Below are 21,216 nucleotides of genomic sequence, written 5' to 3'. Positions count from 1 at the left end.
CTGGCCAGAGAAATGCAGGAATACGTCTATCACCCACATGTAGTACAAGGAACACCGCTTGCACCTCACCCACAGCCTCACCGTGTTGTATGTACTACATACTCAAGCTTACCGTATAGGTGGAACACCACATGCATATCATAAAGGCACCAGCATATAACAGCTCAATAGCATTTCCAAAACATCAAAAACACGTAACACAACATGCATATAACCATACCCCTATGGGACATGGTAAAACCACAACATGGCTAAACCGAGGCACGAAAGCTTACCTTGCAAGCTAGCTATCCCAGCCAAGAGTCCACAATCTCAAAGCCCAAACACAGCAGTATCACAATCTGTTATGGACCAATAATACATCATTGATCAAACTCTACAAGCATACACTTAAAGACAACGTCTTTCCTTTACAATTTACGTCTTAAGGCTTCTAACAAAGCCACAAGCCCTTAATCACATGATTCTGACTTAGTTCATTAATTACAGAATTTCAACTTCATCAATCTAGGGTCCCCAAACCACCAATACCCTACTGTACACACAGCACAGCTATTGTTCTACGAAATCCTAGAATATCCGGATATTCCTCGGGGGCATATCCGGATATCCAATATCCGGATATCTCACTGTACATATCCAGATCCCCATATCCGGATATTTCACGATCAGATATCCGGATATTTCACGACAGAATGCAATTTCTGCATTTCGTGAAGATATCCTTCCAAGGTTGGATTTTTACCGATTAAAGACACTAAAACATGCATTTCTAGGTGTGTTAGACATTACCCAACATTAGGTTATCATCTTTTAACCATTACATGCATCTTTTAACCATTACATGCATCAAGGTTCCATTTTTAAGTATAAAAACTCAAGTTCAAGGGTGATGATCATACCACAAGCTCAAAACAGAGGATGAAGGTGCTCTTGGAGCTCACAAGCAGATGCAAAGGTGCTGCCTCTCAAGGTGCACGAAAACGATATGAAAGGTTGATCCTTTGAATAAGAAAATGGTTCCTTGAAGCTCAAAGTGCCAACCCAAAAGCTCCCACACCCAAACCAACCAAGTCAGCCCCAAAAACCCCTCACCAACAGTGGCTGAACACTTCCCCAAGCCCACTCTCCACACTCACAAGACACCACTCAAGTGTATACAAGAAGAAAGTGTGAAGAATCTATGAAAAGATAGCAACTTGGTCTCAAAAAGAAGAAGAGAACTAAAGGAGAGAGCACCAGCTGACTAGCCTCCAATGCACTCACGTAGGAATCAGTTTTCTAGGGTTGTGTGCCCTTAATAAGAGTATATAAAGGCCACATAAGCATTAAACACACAATATTAACTTTAATTGCTACACTTAGCATTTTAATCCCAGACTTTGGATTCTTAACCTACTCAATTTTACAAGAATTATCATATTTTTATTATATTTTTCGGAGCACCTTTCCGGTACGCGCTTTTATAGCCAGTATCAGTTTCTGGCACCAGTTCTCATTATTTTAACTTGAAACTCGTTTTACAAGCCCTATATATTATTCTAGGAATTATCATGCATTTATTATAATTTTCCAGGATACTTTTTTGGTATGCATTTATACCGACTAGCAGAATCGGTATCTGCACTTTTCTTCCGAAAAATGACTTTCAACATTCTTAATCACTTATCATAATTATTAAAGCCTCTTAATAATTATTAGGGTCAATTATAGAATTATTTCCTAATTTAACATAATTAATTACTTAATTTCCTTAATTAACGGTGCAGGTTCTTACAAATAGGATCATAAGATCCATCAAAAGAATGTGGCTTATGCTTGCAGAAAGCATTCAGCTGGCGGTCAATAACGTCACGGTCTTCAGCTGGCTCAAGGTAGGGCTGCATCATCCCAGTAAGATGATTGGTACCCTCAATGTGACTCTGACTATCGTCCTGATGACTGGGTGGAGGCGGTGATGATGGCGGCGGAGGATGCTGGCCACCAACAAGACCAGTCCTCATCTCCTCCAACATGACCCTCATCATGGTCATGTTTGTCAGGCGGTTCGCCTCCAGCACGTCCTCAGTGGCTTTCTTGTTCACCTCTTTGACGGCGTCCAGCATAGCCTGGTTTGCCATTCTCATAGCCTCCTGGTCGGCTTGTCGAGCAGCTTGCATCTCAGCCAATGCAGCCAGGATCGGGTCGGGTTGACCCTCTCGTGTCTCTCAGTCCCTCCGAGGTAGTACCATGACTCTGCACAAGTTACACAAAGAATGAGTTGATCAGCCCCACGCAATGTGGTCACACATGCATCATCATAGTAAAACTCAAAAGAACACAACAGACAAGACAAACAGCAAAACATCCTAAGTTATTGCAATACATACAGGCTTTTCTCTAGAAAGTGCTCTGATACCATAAAATGTACACCCCGTGTATACCCGGTTTGTTATCATATCATTGTATTAAGCGCTGCTTAATTAAAATGCGGAACTAACTTTTTCTTTTCAATTATGACGTCATTAATATTAACCAAGTTGATTAATTAATCATTTTTCATAAAACATTGTCTGTATGTAATTGCAAATAAACAACTAACTGAAATACCTCATTATATAAATAACTGTGTCTCTAGTCACGGAACTACAACACGTAGACCGGACAAATCCTGATAGTTTATACAACTCGAAACTAGAAGCATAAATAACATCAATGTGACATGGACAACCCTCATGCTCACTAAATAAGGCAACAAAGCCCAACAGAGTCTTAAGTCATATAACTATGTAAAGACAATAAACATAATCAGCATCCAATCATAGCAGTATAATCAGCATACAACAGTCAACTAAGCTCCGGCCTCCTGCCGTCCGAAGTCTCAACCCCCGAGGTACCTGAACTTGAAAATGTTCCCCAAACGTGGGGTAAGATCTCTAAAAATAAATCTCAGTAAGACAAGGAGTCTAAAAGACTCTTTCTCCCCAAGCTCACTTACAAGTATAATATAAGTTCAAAAACAGTAATTTCAGTGCATGTTCATGTTAAGGCATTTAATTCATGACAATATAATCTTTTGCTCAACGAGCGAAATACTACAACTCAGTAATCATGTGATGTATGCAAATGCAGTTCAACTGGCCAGGGAACAAGATAGGGATTATGCACGTTTGCGACCTATCTAAACATAAGGGTCGCGGCCTTATGCCTTACACACCAGAGTCGCAGTTTGATCGTGTAAGTATCAACATCACTTTCATACATTACAACAACAGTTAACTTAACATATCTCAGGCATATATCAATGCACATTTCATCTTTCATAAAAGCATACATGCATATAAACCACCCTTCCATGGAGGTCAATGGAACAAGCAACAGATCAATCCGAGGACACGAAAGCTTACCTTTCAAGCTATCAATCCACAATTGAGTCCACAACAGTCCAAGATCCAAAAACAGCACAATTACAATCTGTTTAGACCAGTAACATCATCGATAACCATAATCTAAGAGTTCATGATACAATGACAACGTTCTCTTTATCGTTTCATGCCATTAGGCTTCTTCTAAAGCCAAAAGCCTTTAATCCCTTTGATTCTGACTTCGTTAATTATTACAGAGGTTCAACATAACCAATCGTGGGTCCACAAACCCAAAAATATCGTTCTGTATGAACAGAACAGTGCACCACTCGCACTTCTCCAGAATATAAGTTCAAAAACAGTAATTTCAATGCATGTTCATGTTAAGGCATTTAATTCATGACAATATAATCTCTTGCTAAACGAGCGAAATACTATAACTCAGTAATCATTTGATGTATGCAAATGCGGTTCTACTGGCAGGGAACAGGATAGAGATTATATACGTTTGCAACCTATCTTATGCCTTACACACCAGAGTTGCAGTCTAATCGTGTAAGTATCAACATCACTTTCATACTTTACAACAACAATTAACTTAACATATCTCAGGCATATATCAATGCATATTTCATCTTTCATAAAAGCATACATGCATATAAACCACCCTTCCATGGAGGTCGGTGGAACAAGCAACATATCAATCTGAGGACACGAAAGCTTACCTCTCAAGCTATCAATCCACAATTGAGTCTACAACACTCCAAGATCCAAACACAGCACAGTTACAATCTGTTTAGACCAGCAACATCATCGATAACCATAATCTAAGAGTTCATGATACAATGACAACGTTCTCTTTATCGTTTCATGCCATTAGGCTTCTCCCAAAGCCATAAGCCTTTAATCCCTTTGATTATAACTTAGTTAATTATTACAGAGGTTCAACATAACCAATCGTGGGTCCACAAACCCAAAAATACTAGTCTGTATGAACAGAACAGTGCACCACTCGCACTTTTCTAGAATATCTGGATATTTGTTGGGGCCATATCCGGATATTCATATCCGGATATCTCCAACCCCATATCCGGATATCAATATTTGGATATCATATCCGGATATTTCGCGACAGAATGCAGTTTCTGCATTTCGCGAAGATATCCATACAAGACTCAACCTTTAACTCATATTAACGTCCAAGCATGCATTTTTATACACATTTAGGTTCATGTTCATGTTGGTTATCTATACAACTCATTTTACATGCCAAGACTCTTCTTTTAATATAGAAACTCATGATTAAAGGTTCAAGACATATCCAATGTTCAAAACAGAATAAAAGGGTGCTCTTGGAGCTCTCACTGCAGCTCCACAAGTCTGACTTTCCCCAACCACGAAAAAGAACAACAAGGTTAGCTCTTTCTTCACAAAGTTCACCACTTGGAGCTTCCACAACCAAGGAAATGACTCACTCTTCCCTTAGCCAAGAAGTCATCTCTTTCCCTACCCTAACAGTGGCTGAACATTTAGAATATGGTGTCACTCTACCTCCCAAGGCTTGCTCACAAGTGTCTACTAAGATTAAAGATGAAAAATTCAAGAAAAAGAGGTGGCTCATACAAGGAAGGCCATGAGATGGTAAGAAGAGGTTCAGCAGCCAAGGGTCATACATAGAATCTGAGTATGGCCTAGGGTTTTGGGCCAAAATGTGTATTTATAGCGCGTTTAAGTTTAAACACACTGTATTAGCACTAATAGCTACGCTTATCATTTTAATCCCAAACTTTGGATTCAGTACCTAGCCATTTTTCTAAGATTTTTTATATTTTTATTTTATTTTGCGCAACACTTTGCCGGTACACGCTTTTACGTAGCGAGTATCAGTTCTGACATCAAATCTCGTTATTTTGACTTCAAACTCGTTATAATAGTCCTATATATTATTCTAGTAATATATACACACTTTTCATAATTTTTCGGGATACTTCATTGGTACGCATTTATACCATGAGGCAGAATCGATATCTGCACTTTTTGTCAGAAAAGTGACTTTCAACATTAATACTTACTTACTATAATTATTTAAGCCTTCTCATAATTATTAGGGTCAATTATAGAATTATCTCATTAATCTCATAATTAATTAATTAAATTCCTAAATTAACAGTGCGGGTTCTTACAAAATCCAATTTGGAAATTGGATCTTGTGATATTTTGTTAATTGAACACTCCATGATTAAGGATAGTCTAGAGTAGAAATTGGGGATACGTCATAAATGAACTAGATTCAAGATTAAAGGATTAATTTGAGTTATTTAATTACTGGATTTAGAAAAATTAGTTAAGTGCTACAACACTCAATTTCGATTAAGTTAGGTGCTACAACATGTAAAACGCAATGATGTAAAATTTAAGGGAAAATCATCAAATTTGATATTCCAGTGCATAATAATTGAATCTTAATTGTTAGTAAACAGAGTCTTTTGTTTGATAAAAACCTGATTTGCAATTTAATTACTGAATTTTGTCATTTTAAAATTGATTACTTGCAATTCAAGAAACTATGACAGATTTGATAATGGAAATTGAATCCACTGTTCTTAGTGGGACGATCCTCATTTTTGAATGCATATACTACCACTGCAATTGTTAGCACAGGAACGTAGCAATTTTAATTTTCTATTTTGAGAAAATAAACTAACATGGTTTCACTCAAAATCAGTTACTCAATTATGGTTTTTTAAAAATCAATTACACCCCTATGATTTTTTTTCCATTCAACACCATTCTTAACAGTTAAATATTTGATTGATATCTCCATATTACCCTTGTAAAAAGCATCTCCTATTTCAGCTAAACATCCCATCAGAAATGCTAGAATCTCTGGAAAAGCAAGGAGGTCAAATGTACAATGTAATTTATATTTCCAACCAGTTTAATTCGATCGATTATATTATGTTTGATGCATTGTTTCGTCCTTATAGATTGATTGTGATTCCTCAAAATGCGCTGATGCACATTAATCAAGGTCAAAAAGATTAAAGATCCGAAGTGTTTGATAATTTCTTTTCACTAGTAGTAGTATTGGTGCTTTTCCCAGCCATCTAGTAGTTATGTATAATGGGTCACTGAATTCAACCTATTGTTTTTCTCATTTCATGACAGAAAGAAAGGAAAATAAGAATTTGCAACACAATGGCAGCAATTAATTTCAAGGTTCGAATGCAACTCTCTGCATAACAGAGGATAAGAATTTGAATTATCAAAATCAACATTGCCTAATAGAAGCTTGTTTTTAATTTGCAGAGTCTCCTTTCCCTTTACTCCTACAAAGGATTAATTTTCTTTAGATGAAGCACTTTTTCTTGAGTGTGAAAGATCATACAGCACAAATTCTGTCACCATAGAGCTAGTTATCAAATATTCTGCCTTCTAATTCAAAATATATAAATTATAAGAAAATAACATATATGCTACCATGGATGAATCTTTGTGACAATCATGGGATCCCAAGCCAGTGACATTGCTCTTCTCTTCTTTCTATAACTAATAGAGTGAAAGGTATATAATCAGTTGAAAGCATTACCTTCTCTCAATGTCTTTGCCACAAAGATATCTTTAGGGCATTTTACCTTGAACTCAAAAAAAATGACAGTCCTTGTTTATATTTCAACTTGAGATTAAGGTGCAGATGAACAGGTGAACATGATAGACCTGAATATTGGATATCTCTATTGAAAAACTGGAAAATAATGTCGGTATGCTTTGTTGTGTTAGAGAAATTATTCAGCAAGGATTTCTGACAAGTCTCGTTTCTTGTCTCAGTTAATTTGATCTTAGTAGTTTCTAGCATGCAACTCATTCCCTTTTCAGAGATTCTAGCATTTTTGATGGGATGTTTGTTTATAATTGGAGATGCTTTTAACTAAGGCAAAATGGAGATATTAATCATATTTATAACAATTTTAAGAGTGGACTTGGATGGAAAAAACTATGAGGAGTTAAATGATAAAAAATAAACCATCAAGGGGTAAGTGATTTTAGATGAAACCATAGGGGTTTTTTGAACTTCTATCTTGAATTAAATAGTCATACTGGTTCCCTATGCTCTTGTTCTCACAGGGAATCAACCATTGCAAAATGACACCCCAATTCATAGTTGGCATCATTTAACACACAAATGAGACAAAATTTAAAATACTTCGGCTTCAAGCAACAATGATTAAAAAATAAACGGTTTTGATGAACTAATAAAATTGTAACCCACAAATAAACCGTTCATTAATTACGTAGGAGTCTGCCTAGAGTAAATTCATACATAAATGACACAAGTTTATATTTCCTCATATCCTAGTTCAGCATCCAAACTTGCTTCAGCTTCCACCGAGTCTTTTATAGCGATTTCAATCTTTTCCTTCAGCCTCTTCTTTTCCATCTTTAGAGCTTCCACATTCAGCTTCCTCTTTTCCACCAGCTTAGCTCTCTCAATATAGCTTTTCGTATCTAAAGCAGATTGAACATGGGGTTCCAGCCAAGCCAATTCGAACTTACATATCTCAAGTTCCTCCCATAAAATTTGAAGATGCTTACAAGCATCATCATTCATATCTTTCACCTTTTTGGTCTTCAAAAAATGCAGAACTCGTCCTAAAGCTGTGAATGCCCATTCAATAAACTTACGAGTCCTCTTCTGCAGGCATTGAATAAGTGAGGGATGTCGTGAACATACTTCTTCTAATAGTGGAACAAATGCTTTTTCTATTTTTGCTAAACCCCTGAAATCTATGAGCTCACCATATGAGGCAGAGTATATTTCCTCGTTTAAATTATTATCACTACTCTCTATTCGCTCAGCACAAACTCGTGGAGAATCTGCTCTAGCATCAGTTTTGCTAACAGCTAATTGATCTACTTGTTTTTCATCTTCTGACTTGTTGACAGAAAACTCAACTTTGATTATACAAGTATCATTCACGATAAACCCACGGCTGGAATCCCAAAGTTCAACTAAAGGTATGAAAGATTCGATACCCCAGTCAATCTCTCTTGCATTGAAGTTGTGTTTAAGTTCTGAAAAGTGGATACATCAAGACTCAATTGTGTTGGAATAAAAGTAAAATGATAAGATGAATTAAAGGTACACAATGGTTCCGTACATGTTGCCAATTAAATGAAATAAATCAAATGACTTAACCGTCACACTAAGCCTACATGTAGGATACAACACCATGGAGTACGTACTCTTTTATTAAAAGTAAAAAAGAGTGATGGTTTTCAAAAAAATAATTATAAAAAAGAAGGATAAAATAATAAAAAATATATATTATATTTTTCAAATTAAGAAAATTATGCACCAAGTCTTTTTCGAAACTCCTGTAGTACTGAAGATATTTGCCAGGTCAGGGTATAAATGATATAGAGCTCATAGTATGATTGGAAAGCGGAAGCTTTTGTAGTAGCTTTACTCAATTAATTAGAAACTAGTAATGTTCTTATAATATTAACATACATCTAAAACAAACGATTTTTTTTTTTTTTTTGTATATATAAAACAAACGATTTTGTCATGCATATTTCTACCGGTTTAATAAAGTATTTAATCATAGTCATGAGAGAGTCAAACGAGTATAAGAAACACATTATTATTATTTTTTTTTTTGCATACAAGTAGGAATTGAATAGAACCTATCTAAATCCCTCACCACTGGATCAATTCTAATGGATTAAGAAACACATTTTTAATTCACAAAAAAATAATATAGCAAAAACAAGCAACACGAAAAGGAGGGAAGGGGAGAGAGAAATATGAAAAATACGTTTTGTAATTGTCATTGTGCCATTGATCTGATTAATTAGAGCCAACTTGAACTTAACAAATTTGTTCCAATCAGAAGGCAAATGATCAAGATCTCCAGCATCCAAAAAAATTGACAAGGAGTCTACTTCGTTCCCTTTTGGAAACATAAGAATCCGCCTAAAAGAAAAGACCAAAACATAAAAAAAAATTGCACAGATGAAATCTTCATGTCAAACAACACAAACATGTATATAGTAAACAGGAATTCATGCGAGCACCATGAATGGCCGCAGAGGAAGAAATTCGCAGAGTATATTTTCCTAGACTCGAATTTAGAGAAGTTCTGAATCGTCCATGTGAACTTCTCCAACGTTTTATCCCTTGTGTTTTTATTCTCCATTTCTACAACCTGAAGCCACCAGTACACTAACATTAAGGAGGAAAAAAGATAGAGTTTTATTTTGTGAATGAAAGATCAAGAATTGGCAGAAAAAACAAAGTACCTTCGGATGAATATGTGACAAGCAGAGAGAGAAAGAGACAAAGTCAAAGTGAGAGTTATGCTAAGACATGGTCGGCCGGGTTGTTACTTATACTTAAAATTCTTAATACAAAACTGAGAAAGATTAAGAGACAACCTGGGTATACAACTAAAACGACTTGCAACCGTAACCCCAAACACAACTCCTTGAATATATTCTGGTAATTAATTATTATTTTTTTGTAATAATTCTGATAATTTATTTGATATTATAACTCTTTCAAATACACACGTTGATCATCGTGCATACCTAAAAAGCTATCCACATTCTCCAAGTATATATTAGCCTCTAGTTTCAATGATTCACTAAATAGGATAGGAAATTGTGTTAATTAATATATAATTGCAAGTGATACTTGAATGAATTAAATGCAATTAGGTAAATACATTGTCCATTGAATAAAGTTGTTAAGTAACGTTTAATATTTATGGCTCTGATTCGAGTATTTAACCGTGTTTGTCTTTAGGTCGTACTAGAAGCGTCGTGTATATATTGCTCAATACTATGCAATATGCTTAAAAAGTTTTTACCGTGTGTTTTCTGATTAAATAACTTTATCTAATGTTTATCAAAACGACGTCGTTTTGAGATGGAAATGATCATGATATTTTTGTAATTTTAATTTATTTCAGGATTATAATAGTCTTTATCACTCTAATTTTTTAATTTTTCAACCCTAAAATGACATCCTTTCGATGAACATTAGATAAAATTATCTAAAGTAACATCGGAAACTTTTTTCCCTTCATGTAAATGAAAATATTTAGTTAAGTGAATCTTTTGAGTTTCTATATACTAAATGTCATTTAAAAATATTCAATTCAGTCGTTAGTTAAGGGACTATAATATAATATTTGGTAATTAAAGGAGATTGGTTCAAATGGAACATCTCTAATTCTATTTAAGCAAGATCTTAGGCTCAGGTTCTGTAAATGTAAAAATAAAATAAAATTGGGAGTGCTACTCCTACCATAATATGGATGTTCCCAGCTCGAACAAGATTACCTTCCGTGAAGGATATATATAATTTATTTTAAAAATATATATAATATTTGGCAAATACAATTTTAATTATGGAATACATTACCATTGGAGTTTATTCATTCAACATTCTCGGAAAAATTGACTTTGGAAGCGCCTATTTCGATCCTCTCATTTTTAGCTTCTTTTCTTCTTACAAGCAAAAGTTAGGTCAAACAGGTTTTGGAAAAAACTCATTTTTTATAATTAGGTCAAACAGGTTTTGGAAAAAACTCATTTTTTATAATGAAGAAAAAAGCCAACAACTTTTTTTTTTATATAACGAAGAGCCATATATAGAGATAGAGAAAAAGAGAGATATTTTCTTGAAATGTATACTTTTAAGTTAAAAAAGAGATGATGCAAACGGTGCTATGTCCAAAGTCTAACTCGGCACAATATTTTCTTTAGGGGGTGTTTGGTTGAAGGTTTTTGAGAAGAATGATAGGGAAATGTGAAGTGGGGAAATTGGGTGCCCATGTTTGGTTGACAAGCTTTCGAATTTGCCCACCTAAATGAGTTTACTAGGTATCCCATTTGCATGGCTATTTGGATCAAAATTGATGGACAAATATTCCCACTTTAGATGTGGTATTCCCCCCATTTGCATGGCTATTTGGGATTTTGTTGGTTGTTTTTTTTTTTCCATCTATATTTTACCTACAACCAAACATAGACTTTCTAAAAGTTATCTAATTTTCCCAGTTAAATTTTTTCCTACCAAACAACTTTTTTTTATATTTTCCTACCAAACTCACTTTCCTATCATTTCCTACCATTTTCCTATGAATATCATTTCTCTATCATTCATAAAAAATTTCCTCAACCAAACGCCCCCTTAGGAAAGTAGCATGTAATAAAATAAAAAATAATGTATAAGCATTGAGCCATCTTTATACACCTTCACATTAACAAACTCATTGAATACCGTGTTTTGTGTGCAAAACTATTGAACATCGCTAATGAGTCACCAAGCGTTCAAAGCTTTAAACCAAATAAAAGAGAGAAATTGAGAGAGAAAAAATAGAAAGAGAGAAATTGAGAGAGAAAAAATAGAAAGAGAGAAATAGAAAAAGGAAATTGAAGAGAAAAAAATAATAGAAAGATCATAAAGTACGAGAATATCACTAAAGTTCTAAATTCACAAGACTCAGTTTTTATATAATTTCGCTATCTGCTTGATTCTTTTTCTTTTTCTTTTTCTTTTTGGCTTGCTGTATACAGGTATCATTCACAATATACCCCCTTCTTAGAATCACAAAATTCACCTAAAGATATGAATGATGCAGTCTCGGAGTTAGGGAAAAGACATAATAACTAGTACCAGAAAATCTAACTAGCTAATAAAATCTAGCTAGTGCTAATGATATATATATTACTTTTAAAAACTTAATTAATACCAAGATAATAGCATACTTTTTATAATACCCCTAACCTGATTAATTAGTAAATTATACATAGTTAAGTAATTAAGTTAGTATAAGTGGGTTGAATTAAATAAAAGACCTAATTAAATGAATTAAGGTCATTTTTTAAGTAAAAAATGCAGTCAGTAAAATTAATGGGTAAAATATGTGTAGGAAAAAGTACCCAAAATATAAAGGTAAAAGTAAAAATATTGCTAGAAAAATATTCCAAACCTATGGGTAAAGTTTGAAAGTGAACAGAGTAAATTACATAGATAAACTTTCACCCAGTTAAAATGACCTTCCTTAGTTTAGTGGCAAAACATGAAAAAGCTCCTCATTTTCTTCTTCTTCTTCTTCGACGCTTCACAAAGGGATAGAAAACCATTGAAGCCAAAACCCTAACTCCCTTGATTCTTGTAAGAACTCGCACCGTTAATAAGGATTTTTAAATAATTAATTATGAGTTTAGGAAATAAATCCATAATTGACCTGGAATAATTATGAGAAGACTTAAATAATTATTATAATGGCTTAATAACGCTGAAAGTCACTTTTCTGATGAAAAGTGCAGATATCGGTTCTGCTTCACGATATTAGTGTGCACCGGTGAAGTATACCGAAAAATTATAATAAGCATATGAATATTCCTAGAATAATATTTAAGTCAAGAATGTCAAGTTTGAAGTCATAATAATAAGTATTGGTGTCAGAACCAATACCAACTGCGTGTAAACGCGTATCAGAAAAGTGTTGCAAAAAATTATAATAAAAATATGACAAATCTTAGAAAAATGACATCGTTCAGAATATGAAGTTTGGGATTAAAATGATAAGCGGAGCTATTAGCACTAATACCAACAGATTAAACTAAAGTGTACTATAAATACTAAATGCACACTTCTCTAGGTCAGAATTGGCACTCAACGTGGGTTTTCTGGTGCATTTTGGCTGTCACCCTCTCCACCTCACTCCATAGCTTTTCTTCACGAAGCTCCTTTCTTCGTAGTTCCTTCACCAAAACACCTTAACTAAGTGTGAGCTTGCATTGTGAGGGTGACAGGCCTTCCATTTCTAATTTTTTGGTTGCTGTTTGGTGAGAGTTGGGGCTGAGTTCTTGGGTTCTTGTTGGAGAAGCCATTTACATGCCATTTGTGATTTCAAGAAGCCACATTTGAAGAAAACAGACCTAGCTTGGTGATCAATTTCGTGGCTCCACATTGACAGTAGTGTGGAGTGGTATTTAAGGTCCCAAGTCACCTCCTTGTTTCTGAGTTCTTGAGCCCATAGGTATACCATGATCATTTTCCTTGAAATCTGTAAGAACCCGCACCGTTAATTAAGGAAGTTACTTAATTAATTATGTGAAATTAGGAAATAATTTCATAATTGACCCTAATAATTATTATGAGACTCTAATAATTATAGTAAGTGAGTAAGGATGCTGAAAGTCGCTTTTCGAAAGAAAAGTGCAGATACCGGTTCTGCTAGTCGGTATAAATGCGTACCGAAAAGTATCCCAGAAAATTATAATAAGTGCATGATAATTACTAGAATAATATGTAGGACTTTTAAAACGAGTTTCAAGTCAAAATAATAAGAACTGGTGCTAGAAACTGGTACTGGCTATGAAAAACGCGTACCGAAAAGTTGCTCCGAAAATTATAAGAAAAATATGATAATTCTTGTAAAATGGAGTAGGTTAAGAATCCTGAGTTTGGGATTAAAATGTTAAGAGTAGCAATTAAAGTTAATATTGTGTGTTAAAGGCTTAAGTGACTATAAATGCAACTTATGCACAAAATCCTAGGCCATATTGGCTTCCTACGTGAATGTTGTGAAACCAATGCGCTTAATATGAAGAATTCAATCATACAAGAGTTTTGATGATAACAAACAAGCATAGAAGCGATGTTAAGGATAATACAACTCGCAACAATCAAAAGCCCAAGGAAGCAATTCAAACAAGTCAACAAGAGCAAATCAGTCAACACACAAGATCATCATTGATTCATGCTCTTGAGAGCCTAGATCTAAATGTAAAGGTAATTGATAAATGATGCATAAAAGAGCTCAAAGGGTAATTAACTTTATGCATGTAATATCCATATCATCTATCACTTGAAAGCATTAATTGTTATGAAAAATATCCTTGACATGTTTTAATAAACTTCAAAACATTTTGTTAAAGTCAAGGAAATACATTGAAAGTGATTAGAGACCAAAAGGAACACTTTACAACTCATAAAACTGCATAATTAAAGAAAGTATTCGAATACTCCATTGCCTGTATTCGAATACTTATGCTGAGAACAAAGTATTCGAATACCGTGAGAAAAGTATTCGAATACCAGTTGAAGTATTCGAATACCTCACGAATAGTATTCGAATAGTTACTGGTCGGTAAGCAGTATAACGGCTATAAACAGCTAGTTTTGCGAAAATGCGTGTTCAAAGGGTCATGGGGGGCCACTATAAGTAGTGATCACTATTCACATTGATGGGACACTTTTCCTAATCATTATTCTTGCTCTATTTCATATCATTTGCTTACTTTCTATCATATTGATCATAAATCACCTTTGAGCTCTAATCTTGTGTCATTGATCAATACCTATAAGCTTCAACTTGTATAATCTGTACTTTAAGAGTACATATCCCCTTCTAAATACTCTCAATCTGTTCATTTGTGTTAAGGGTAGTGAGACCCTAGTGAGAGAGGTTGCTCATAACCTAAGTAAGTGAGTGGAAGTGTAAATGTTTCAAGAATCGATATTCTTGAAGGTTGTAGTGGTTTGTCAAGCACCCTTGAAGCTTGATATTTTAGTGGAAAGTTGAACGGGCGAGTTCAATCTGGACGTAGGTCACGGTGGTGGTGACCGAACCAGGATATATAGTGTTTGCAATCTCTCTAACTCTTCATCTCTTTATATTAGCATTATTTGATCACTTGAACCTTTTATCTCTTCTCTTTACATACCATTGGCTTATGTTAACTTCTAGTCTCTCATCTTTGCTTGTGTCAATTTATATTATTCTAAGAAAATCGATTTCAAGAAAGAAAGTGAGGCACTTTTCGAAAATATTTTTCAAACTCAATTCACCCCCCCTCTTGAGTTTGAGGCCACTTGTCCAACAAGTGGTATCAGAGCTTGGACTCTTGTATAAAGAGCTTAACCGCTTCAAGAGTAAAGATGGCCTCTTTAAACAATGATATGCCTCTTGAGGGAACTTCAACTTCAAGACCTCCTTTCTTTAATGGCACCGATTATGCTTATTGGAAAAGTAGAATGCAAATTTTTCTTGAGTCTATTGATTTAAAAATTTGGAACATTGTTGATGAGGGATATACGGCTCCTACTAAAAAGGATGAAAGCAACAACGATGTTCCAAAAACTTTAAAGGAATTTTCGGAAGAAGAAAGTAAAGAAGCAAATTGGAATGCTAAGGCTAGAAACTTAATTACCAACGCTTTAGGTAGAGATGAATATTTTCGTGTAGCTTCTTGCAAAACCGCAAAAGAGATGTGGGATGTGCTTGAAGTAACACATGAAGGAACTAGTGAAGTTAAAGTCTCTAAAATTCTAGGATTGACTAGAGAATTTAAGTTATTTGAAATGAATGATGGTGAAACTATTCATAGCATGCAAAAAAGGCTAACCCATATTGTTACTCATTTGGATGCTTTAGGAGCTTCTTACAATAATTTTCAAATGGTCACTAAAGTCTTGAGGAGCTTGAATAGGGATTGGCAACCTAAGGTGACTGCTATTTGTGAATCAAAAGATTTGAAGAGTATGTCCATTGCTACACTCTTTGGAAAGCTTCAAGAGCATGAGCTAGAATTAGCAAGACTAACTTTGAAGGAGCAAGTCAAGAAGAAAAGCAAAGGAGTAGCTTTGCAAGCCACTAGCTCCAAATCTCAAGTGGAGGAGGAAAAGGAAAAGGAGCCATCCGAAGATGAATTAGATGAAGATGAAATGAGTTTCTTTGTAAAAAAGTATGGAAATTTTTTTAAGAAGAAGAACTTTCAAAGAAGACCTCCATTCCCTCCAAAGAGAAGATTCAAGGATGAAGGAGCTTCTCAACCTCCTCACACATGTTATGAATGTGGAAAAACCGGACACTTCAAAGCTGATTGCCCTAAGCTTCAAAAGAAAGAAAAGAGTGACAAGAATCAATTCAAAGATAGGAAAAATTATAAAAAGAAGGCGTATGCGACTTGGGATGAAGATTCAAGCTCATCCGAAGATTCAAGCAATGAAGAAGCTAATGTATGCTTCTTACAAGACTCTAAAGCCTCAAATGATGTAAGCAAAGGAATGCAACATATGTGCTTCATGACAATTGAAAATGGCAATGAGTCGGAATGCGAGGTAAACTCCACTTGCTCTTCTATATCTCCTTCATATGATGAATTGCAAAATCTATTTGATGAATTACATAGTGAATCTTTAGAGCATGTTAAATCTCTTAGAGAAATGAGAAAGACCATTGTCTCCTTAGAAAAACAAATTGCATGCTCAAACAAAGAAGTAAAAGAGTTAAAGGATGAAAATGAAACAATTAAATTAATTGACGCTAGTACAAATTGCATTAAATGTTTATCATTAAATGATCATACATCATCATCATCATGTACTTCATGTGAAAAGCTAACAGGTAACAGGTAACAGGCTTGATCAGGCTGACACATTTAAACACAAACTTAGCCTTTTAAGACCAAAGCTCGACTCGGCCCGTTAATACCCATCAACCATTGCAAAATGACACCCCAATTCATAGTTGGAATCATTTAACCCTCAAATGAGACAAAATTTGAAATACTTCGGCTTCAAGCAACAATGGATTAAAAAATAAACGGTTTTGATGAACTAATAAAATTGTAACCCACAAATAAACCATTCATTAATTACGTAGGAGTCTGCCTACAGTAAATTCATACATAAATGACACAAGTTTATATTTCCCCATATCCTAGTTCAGCATCCAAACTTGCTTCTGCTTCCACCGAGTCTTTTATGGCGATTTCAATCTTTTCCTTCAGCCTCTTCTTTTCAATCTTTAGAGATTCCACATTCAGCTTCCTCTTTTCCACCAGCTTAGCTCTCTCAATATAGCTTTTCGTATCTAAAGCAGATTGAACATGGGGTTCCAGCCAAGTCAATTCGAACCTACATATCTCAAGTTCCTCCCATAAAATTTGAAGATGCTTACAAGCATCATCATTCATATCTTTCACCTTTTTGGTCTTCAAAAAATGCAGAACTCGTCCCAAAGCTGTGAATGCCCATTCAATAAACTTACGAGTCCTCTTCTGCAGGCATTGAATAAGTGAGGGATGTCGTGAACATACTTCTTCTAATAGTGGAACAAATGCTTTTTCTATTTTTGCTAAACCCCTGAAATCTATGAGCTCACCGTATGAGGCAGAGTATATTTCCTCGTTTAAAGTATTATCACTACTCTCTATTCGCTCACGAGCACAAACTCGTGGAGAATCTGCTCTAACATCAGTTTTGCTAACAGCTTGATCTAATTGTTTTTCATCTTCTGACTTGTTGACAGAAAACTCAACTTTGATTATACAAGTATCATTCACGATAAACCCACGGCTGGGATCCCAAAGTTCAACTAAAGGTATGAAAGATTTGATACCCCAGTCAGTCTCTCTTGCATTGAAGTTGCGTTTACATTCTGAAAAGTCGATATATCAAGAGTCAATTGTGTTGGAATAAAAGTAAAATGATAAGATGAATTAAAGGTACACAATGGTTCCGTACATGTAGCCAATTAAATGAAATAAATCAAATGACTTAACCGTCACACTAAGCCTACATGTAGGATACAACACCATCTTGGGAAGTATATCTTTGATGTCACCGGAATATGTACTCTTTTATTAAAAGTAAAAAAGAGTGATGATTTTCAAAAAAATAATCATACAAAGAAAGATAAAATAATAAAAAATATATATTATATTTTCTAAATTAAGCAAATTATGCACCAAATCTTTTTCAATACTCCTGCAGTACTGAAGATATTTACCAGGTTAGGGTATAAATGATATAGAGCTCATAGTATGATTGGAAAGTGGAAGCTTTTGTAGTAGCTTTACTCAATTAATTAGAAACTAGTAATGTTCTTATAATATTAACATACATCTAAAACAAACGATTTTGTCATGCATATTTCCACCGGTTTAATAAAGTATTTAATCATAGTCATGATAGAGTCAAACGAGTATAAGAAACATTTTTTTTTTTTTTTTTTTTTGCATACAAGTAGGAATTGAATACAACCTATCTAAATCCTTCACCACTAGATCAATTCTAATGGCTTAAGAAACACATTTTTTATTCACAAAAAAATAATATAGCAAAAACAAGCAACACGAAAAGGAGGGAAGGGGAGAGATAAATATGAAAAATACCTTTTGTAATTGTCATTGTGCCATTGATCTGATTAATTAGAGCCAACTTGACCTCAACAAATTTGTTCCAATCAGAAGGCAAATGATCAAGATCTCCAGCATCCAAATAAATTGACAAGTAGTCTACTTCGTTCCCTTTTGGAAACATAAGAATCCGCCTAAAAGAAAAGACCAAAACATAAAAAAAAATTGCACAGATGAAATCTTCATGTCAAACAACACAAACATGTATAAAGTAAACAGGAATTCATGCAAGCACCATGAATGGCCACAGAGGAAGAAATTCGCAGAGTATATTTTCCTAGACTCGAATTTAGAGAAGTTCTGAATCGTCCATGTGAACTTCTCCAACGTTTTATCCCGTGTTTTTATTCTCCATTTCTACAACCTGAAGCCACCAGTACACTAACATTAAGGAGGAAAAAAATAATAAGAGTTTTATTTTGTGAATGAAAGATCAAGAATTGGCAGAAAAACAAAATACCTTCGGATGAATATGTGACAAGCAGAGATAGCGAGAGAGAGAGAGTCAAAGTGTGAGTTATGCTAAGACATGGTCGGGTTGTTGCTTCTTAAAATGTATTTAAATTTGAATGTCTCATATTTGAATTCTGAATTAGTCCTTGTAAATAGGATAGAAAACTTAGATCAAAAAGTTGTTAGGATAACATACAACAAGAAGATTAGATTACAAAGTTTTTACTTTTAATCTTATCTGATAGTCACACACCTGTATAAAAATCACTTCAGTTGAGGAATGAAAGTAATGAAGTCTTGTAATTTATACCTTGTATCTAATTTTTGACATAGTATCAGAGCTATGTTCTGATCCAATAAAAAGCATTTAAAACCCACGTCGCTAATTCTATTTTTTCCCCCACCCGTTTTGCGTACCCGCTTTCTTTACTGGAACTCTGTGACCAAAATGTCACTGTTCATTATGTTTTTTACCCAAATGCCATGTGAACAGTGTTATTTCCTAATATGTCACTCGGACAAGTTCACTACAGTGCCCAGCGAACTTGGTAGCCAATGATTTCATTACACGTGGCATACTTTTACATGAGAAGTTGATTGCCCGATCAGAATTAATATACCGATCACAATAAAAAAATGAAGGAAAATGGCTATTTAATTAATGTACCAATCAAAATTAATGTATTAATCACCAATCACAATTAATGTACCAATTACCAATCACAATTAGCATACCAATGTGATTAACTTTTGACTGTATCAATCATAATTAATGTATAAATCACCAAATAACTTCGGAGGGCCATAACTTTTAATTTGGATATCCAAATTAGATATTTTTATTTTATTTCACATAATTTTTTGAGATATACTCAATGACACATCATTTTACATATTTTATCTCTCACAAACATCGTTCGAATTTGTAACAATAGTATCACAATCAATTAATGTACCGATCACCAATCACAATTAATGTACCAATCAAAATTAATTGTGATTGATACATTAATTGTGATTGGTGATTGATACATTAATTGTGATCAAAATTAATTGTGAATGTTATTGATACATTAATTGTGATTGGTAATTGGTAATTGGTACATTAATTGTGATTAATACATTAATTACAATTAATTGTCATTTTCATTCGTTTTCTGTTTTTTTATTGTGATTGATACATTAATTCTGATCGGGCAACGAGATTGTGTCACATAGCACACCAAGTTCGCTACCCCTGGTAGGGAACTTCGTCCAGTCAACTTTTCCTGCAAAAGTGTGCCACGTGTCATGAAATCATTGGCTACCAAGTTTGCTACCAGTCGTAGCGAACTTGTATACGTGGCAGTCAACTTATCCTGTGAAAATGTGACACGTGTAACGAAATCATTGACTACTAAGTTTGCTAAGCACGGTAACGAACTTGCCCGCGGGCATATTGAGAAATAATATTTTTCGCATGACATTTGGATAAAAAAACTTAATGAACAATGATATTTTATAACTGTTCCTCTCTTTACCCGTATTCTTTGCATTCCTTACCCGTTCTTCTTCAACTTTAACCCTCGTACATACCGGAATACTACTACGAGATGTTACAAAATGTAGATATATTAAGAGTGAATTGTATTGAATTAAAAATAAAATGATACGATTCTCAAACGGATACATGTTTAAAAGTACACACTCGGTCACTACTTGAGGAGAGTTGATCCCAAAAGGCTAGCCATTAAGTGAAAAACCCTCGTGACTTTATACCGTCACACCAAGTTTCCGTGGAGAATATAACACCATGGTTGGGTTGTCACAGATAAGATCACAGATATTAAATAATTAAATAATTAAATAATTAAATAATTAAATGGTGTTTTACACTAACCACATATATGAGAAGGAAAGAAGGAATCATGAAAATTAAGGAATTGCTAAAGGATAACAGAGTTAAAGAGGCCATCAGTTGTTAATAATTAAGTTACAAATCCTCAATGTAAAATTTCCAACAAACACGTTTCATTCACCATTTAAAAAACAAGACAACAAGAAATTGAAAACCAAGAGGAAAAGGAGGGAAGGGGAGAGAGAAAGAGAAGTATAAGATACCTTTTATTTTTGTCATTTTGCTATTGACCTGATTAAGTAAAGCCAAGTTGAACTCTGCAAATCTATTCCAACCATTCAAATCTATTCCAACCAA

General features: G+C 34.4%; 3 protein-coding genes across 3 annotated transcripts; 1 reads left to right on the top strand and 2 right to left on the bottom strand.

Moving 5' to 3' along the window:
• Positions 1-7,680: 7,680 nt before the first annotated feature.
• On the bottom strand, positions 7,681-9,544 carry LOC133307975 (MATH domain and coiled-coil domain-containing protein At3g58270-like). Its single transcript, XM_061508561.1, has 3 exons — positions 9,423-9,544; positions 9,164-9,321; positions 7,681-8,417 (listed from the first exon to the last, which is right to left on the bottom strand). Exons 1-3 carry the CDS (start codon positions 9,542-9,544, stop codon positions 7,681-7,683), a joined length of 1,017 nt encoding a protein of 338 aa, XP_061364545.1.
• Positions 9,545-15,306: 5,762 nt separating this feature from the next.
• On the top strand, positions 15,307-16,785 carry LOC133307974 (uncharacterized). The gene is made up of 2 exons (XM_061508560.1): positions 15,307-16,279; positions 16,403-16,785. Exons 1-2 carry the CDS (start codon positions 15,307-15,309, stop codon positions 16,783-16,785), a joined length of 1,356 nt encoding a protein of 451 aa, XP_061364544.1.
• A 287-nt stretch (positions 16,786-17,072) lies between these two features.
• Positions 17,073-18,703, bottom strand: LOC133307976 (MATH domain and coiled-coil domain-containing protein At3g58340-like; the record flags this gene model as incomplete). The annotated part of the gene is made up of 2 exons (XM_061508562.1): positions 17,073-17,809; positions 18,546-18,703. Coding segments are annotated over 2 exons (895 nt in total), but the record flags the coding sequence as incomplete, so codon positions are not given.
• Between the last annotated feature and the right edge of the window lie 2,513 nt (positions 18,704-21,216).

This window comes from Gastrolobium bilobum, unplaced genomic scaffold, assembly GCF_033153095.1.
Source record: "Gastrolobium bilobum isolate Gb01-03AN ecotype WA unplaced genomic scaffold, APGP_CSIRO_Gbil_v1 utg4124, whole genome shotgun sequence".
Lineage (NCBI taxonomy): Eukaryota > Viridiplantae > Streptophyta > Magnoliopsida > Fabales > Fabaceae > Gastrolobium > Gastrolobium bilobum.
The sequence above is the reverse complement of the archived record's forward strand: the minus strand, read 5'-3'. Positions and strand labels throughout refer to the sequence as shown.

What these genes read in the sequence shown, in the direction of transcription:
- LOC133307974 (XM_061508560.1), top strand. Translation starts at nt 15,307, where the DNA reads ATGGCCTCTTTAAACAATGATATGCCTCTTGAGGGAACTTCAACTTCA. An exon ending in GCTTCAAAAGAAAGAAAAGA is followed by an intron (nt 16,280 to 16,402) that starts GTGACAAGAATC and finishes GCTTCTTACAAG; the next exon opens with ACTCTAAAGCCTCAAATGAT.
- LOC133307975 (XM_061508561.1), bottom strand. Translation starts at nt 9,544, where the DNA reads ATGGAGAATAAAAACACAAGGGATAAAACGTTGGAGAAGTTCACATGG. An exon ending in TTCCTCTGCGGCCATTCATG is followed by an intron (nt 9,322 to 9,422) that starts GTGCTCGCATGA and finishes CTTTTCTTTTAG; the next exon opens with GCGGATTCTTATGTTTCCAA. An exon ending in CACAATGACAATTACAAAAC is followed by an intron (nt 8,418 to 9,163) that starts GTATTTTTCATA and finishes TCCACTTTTCAG; the next exon opens with AACTTAAACACAACTTCAAT.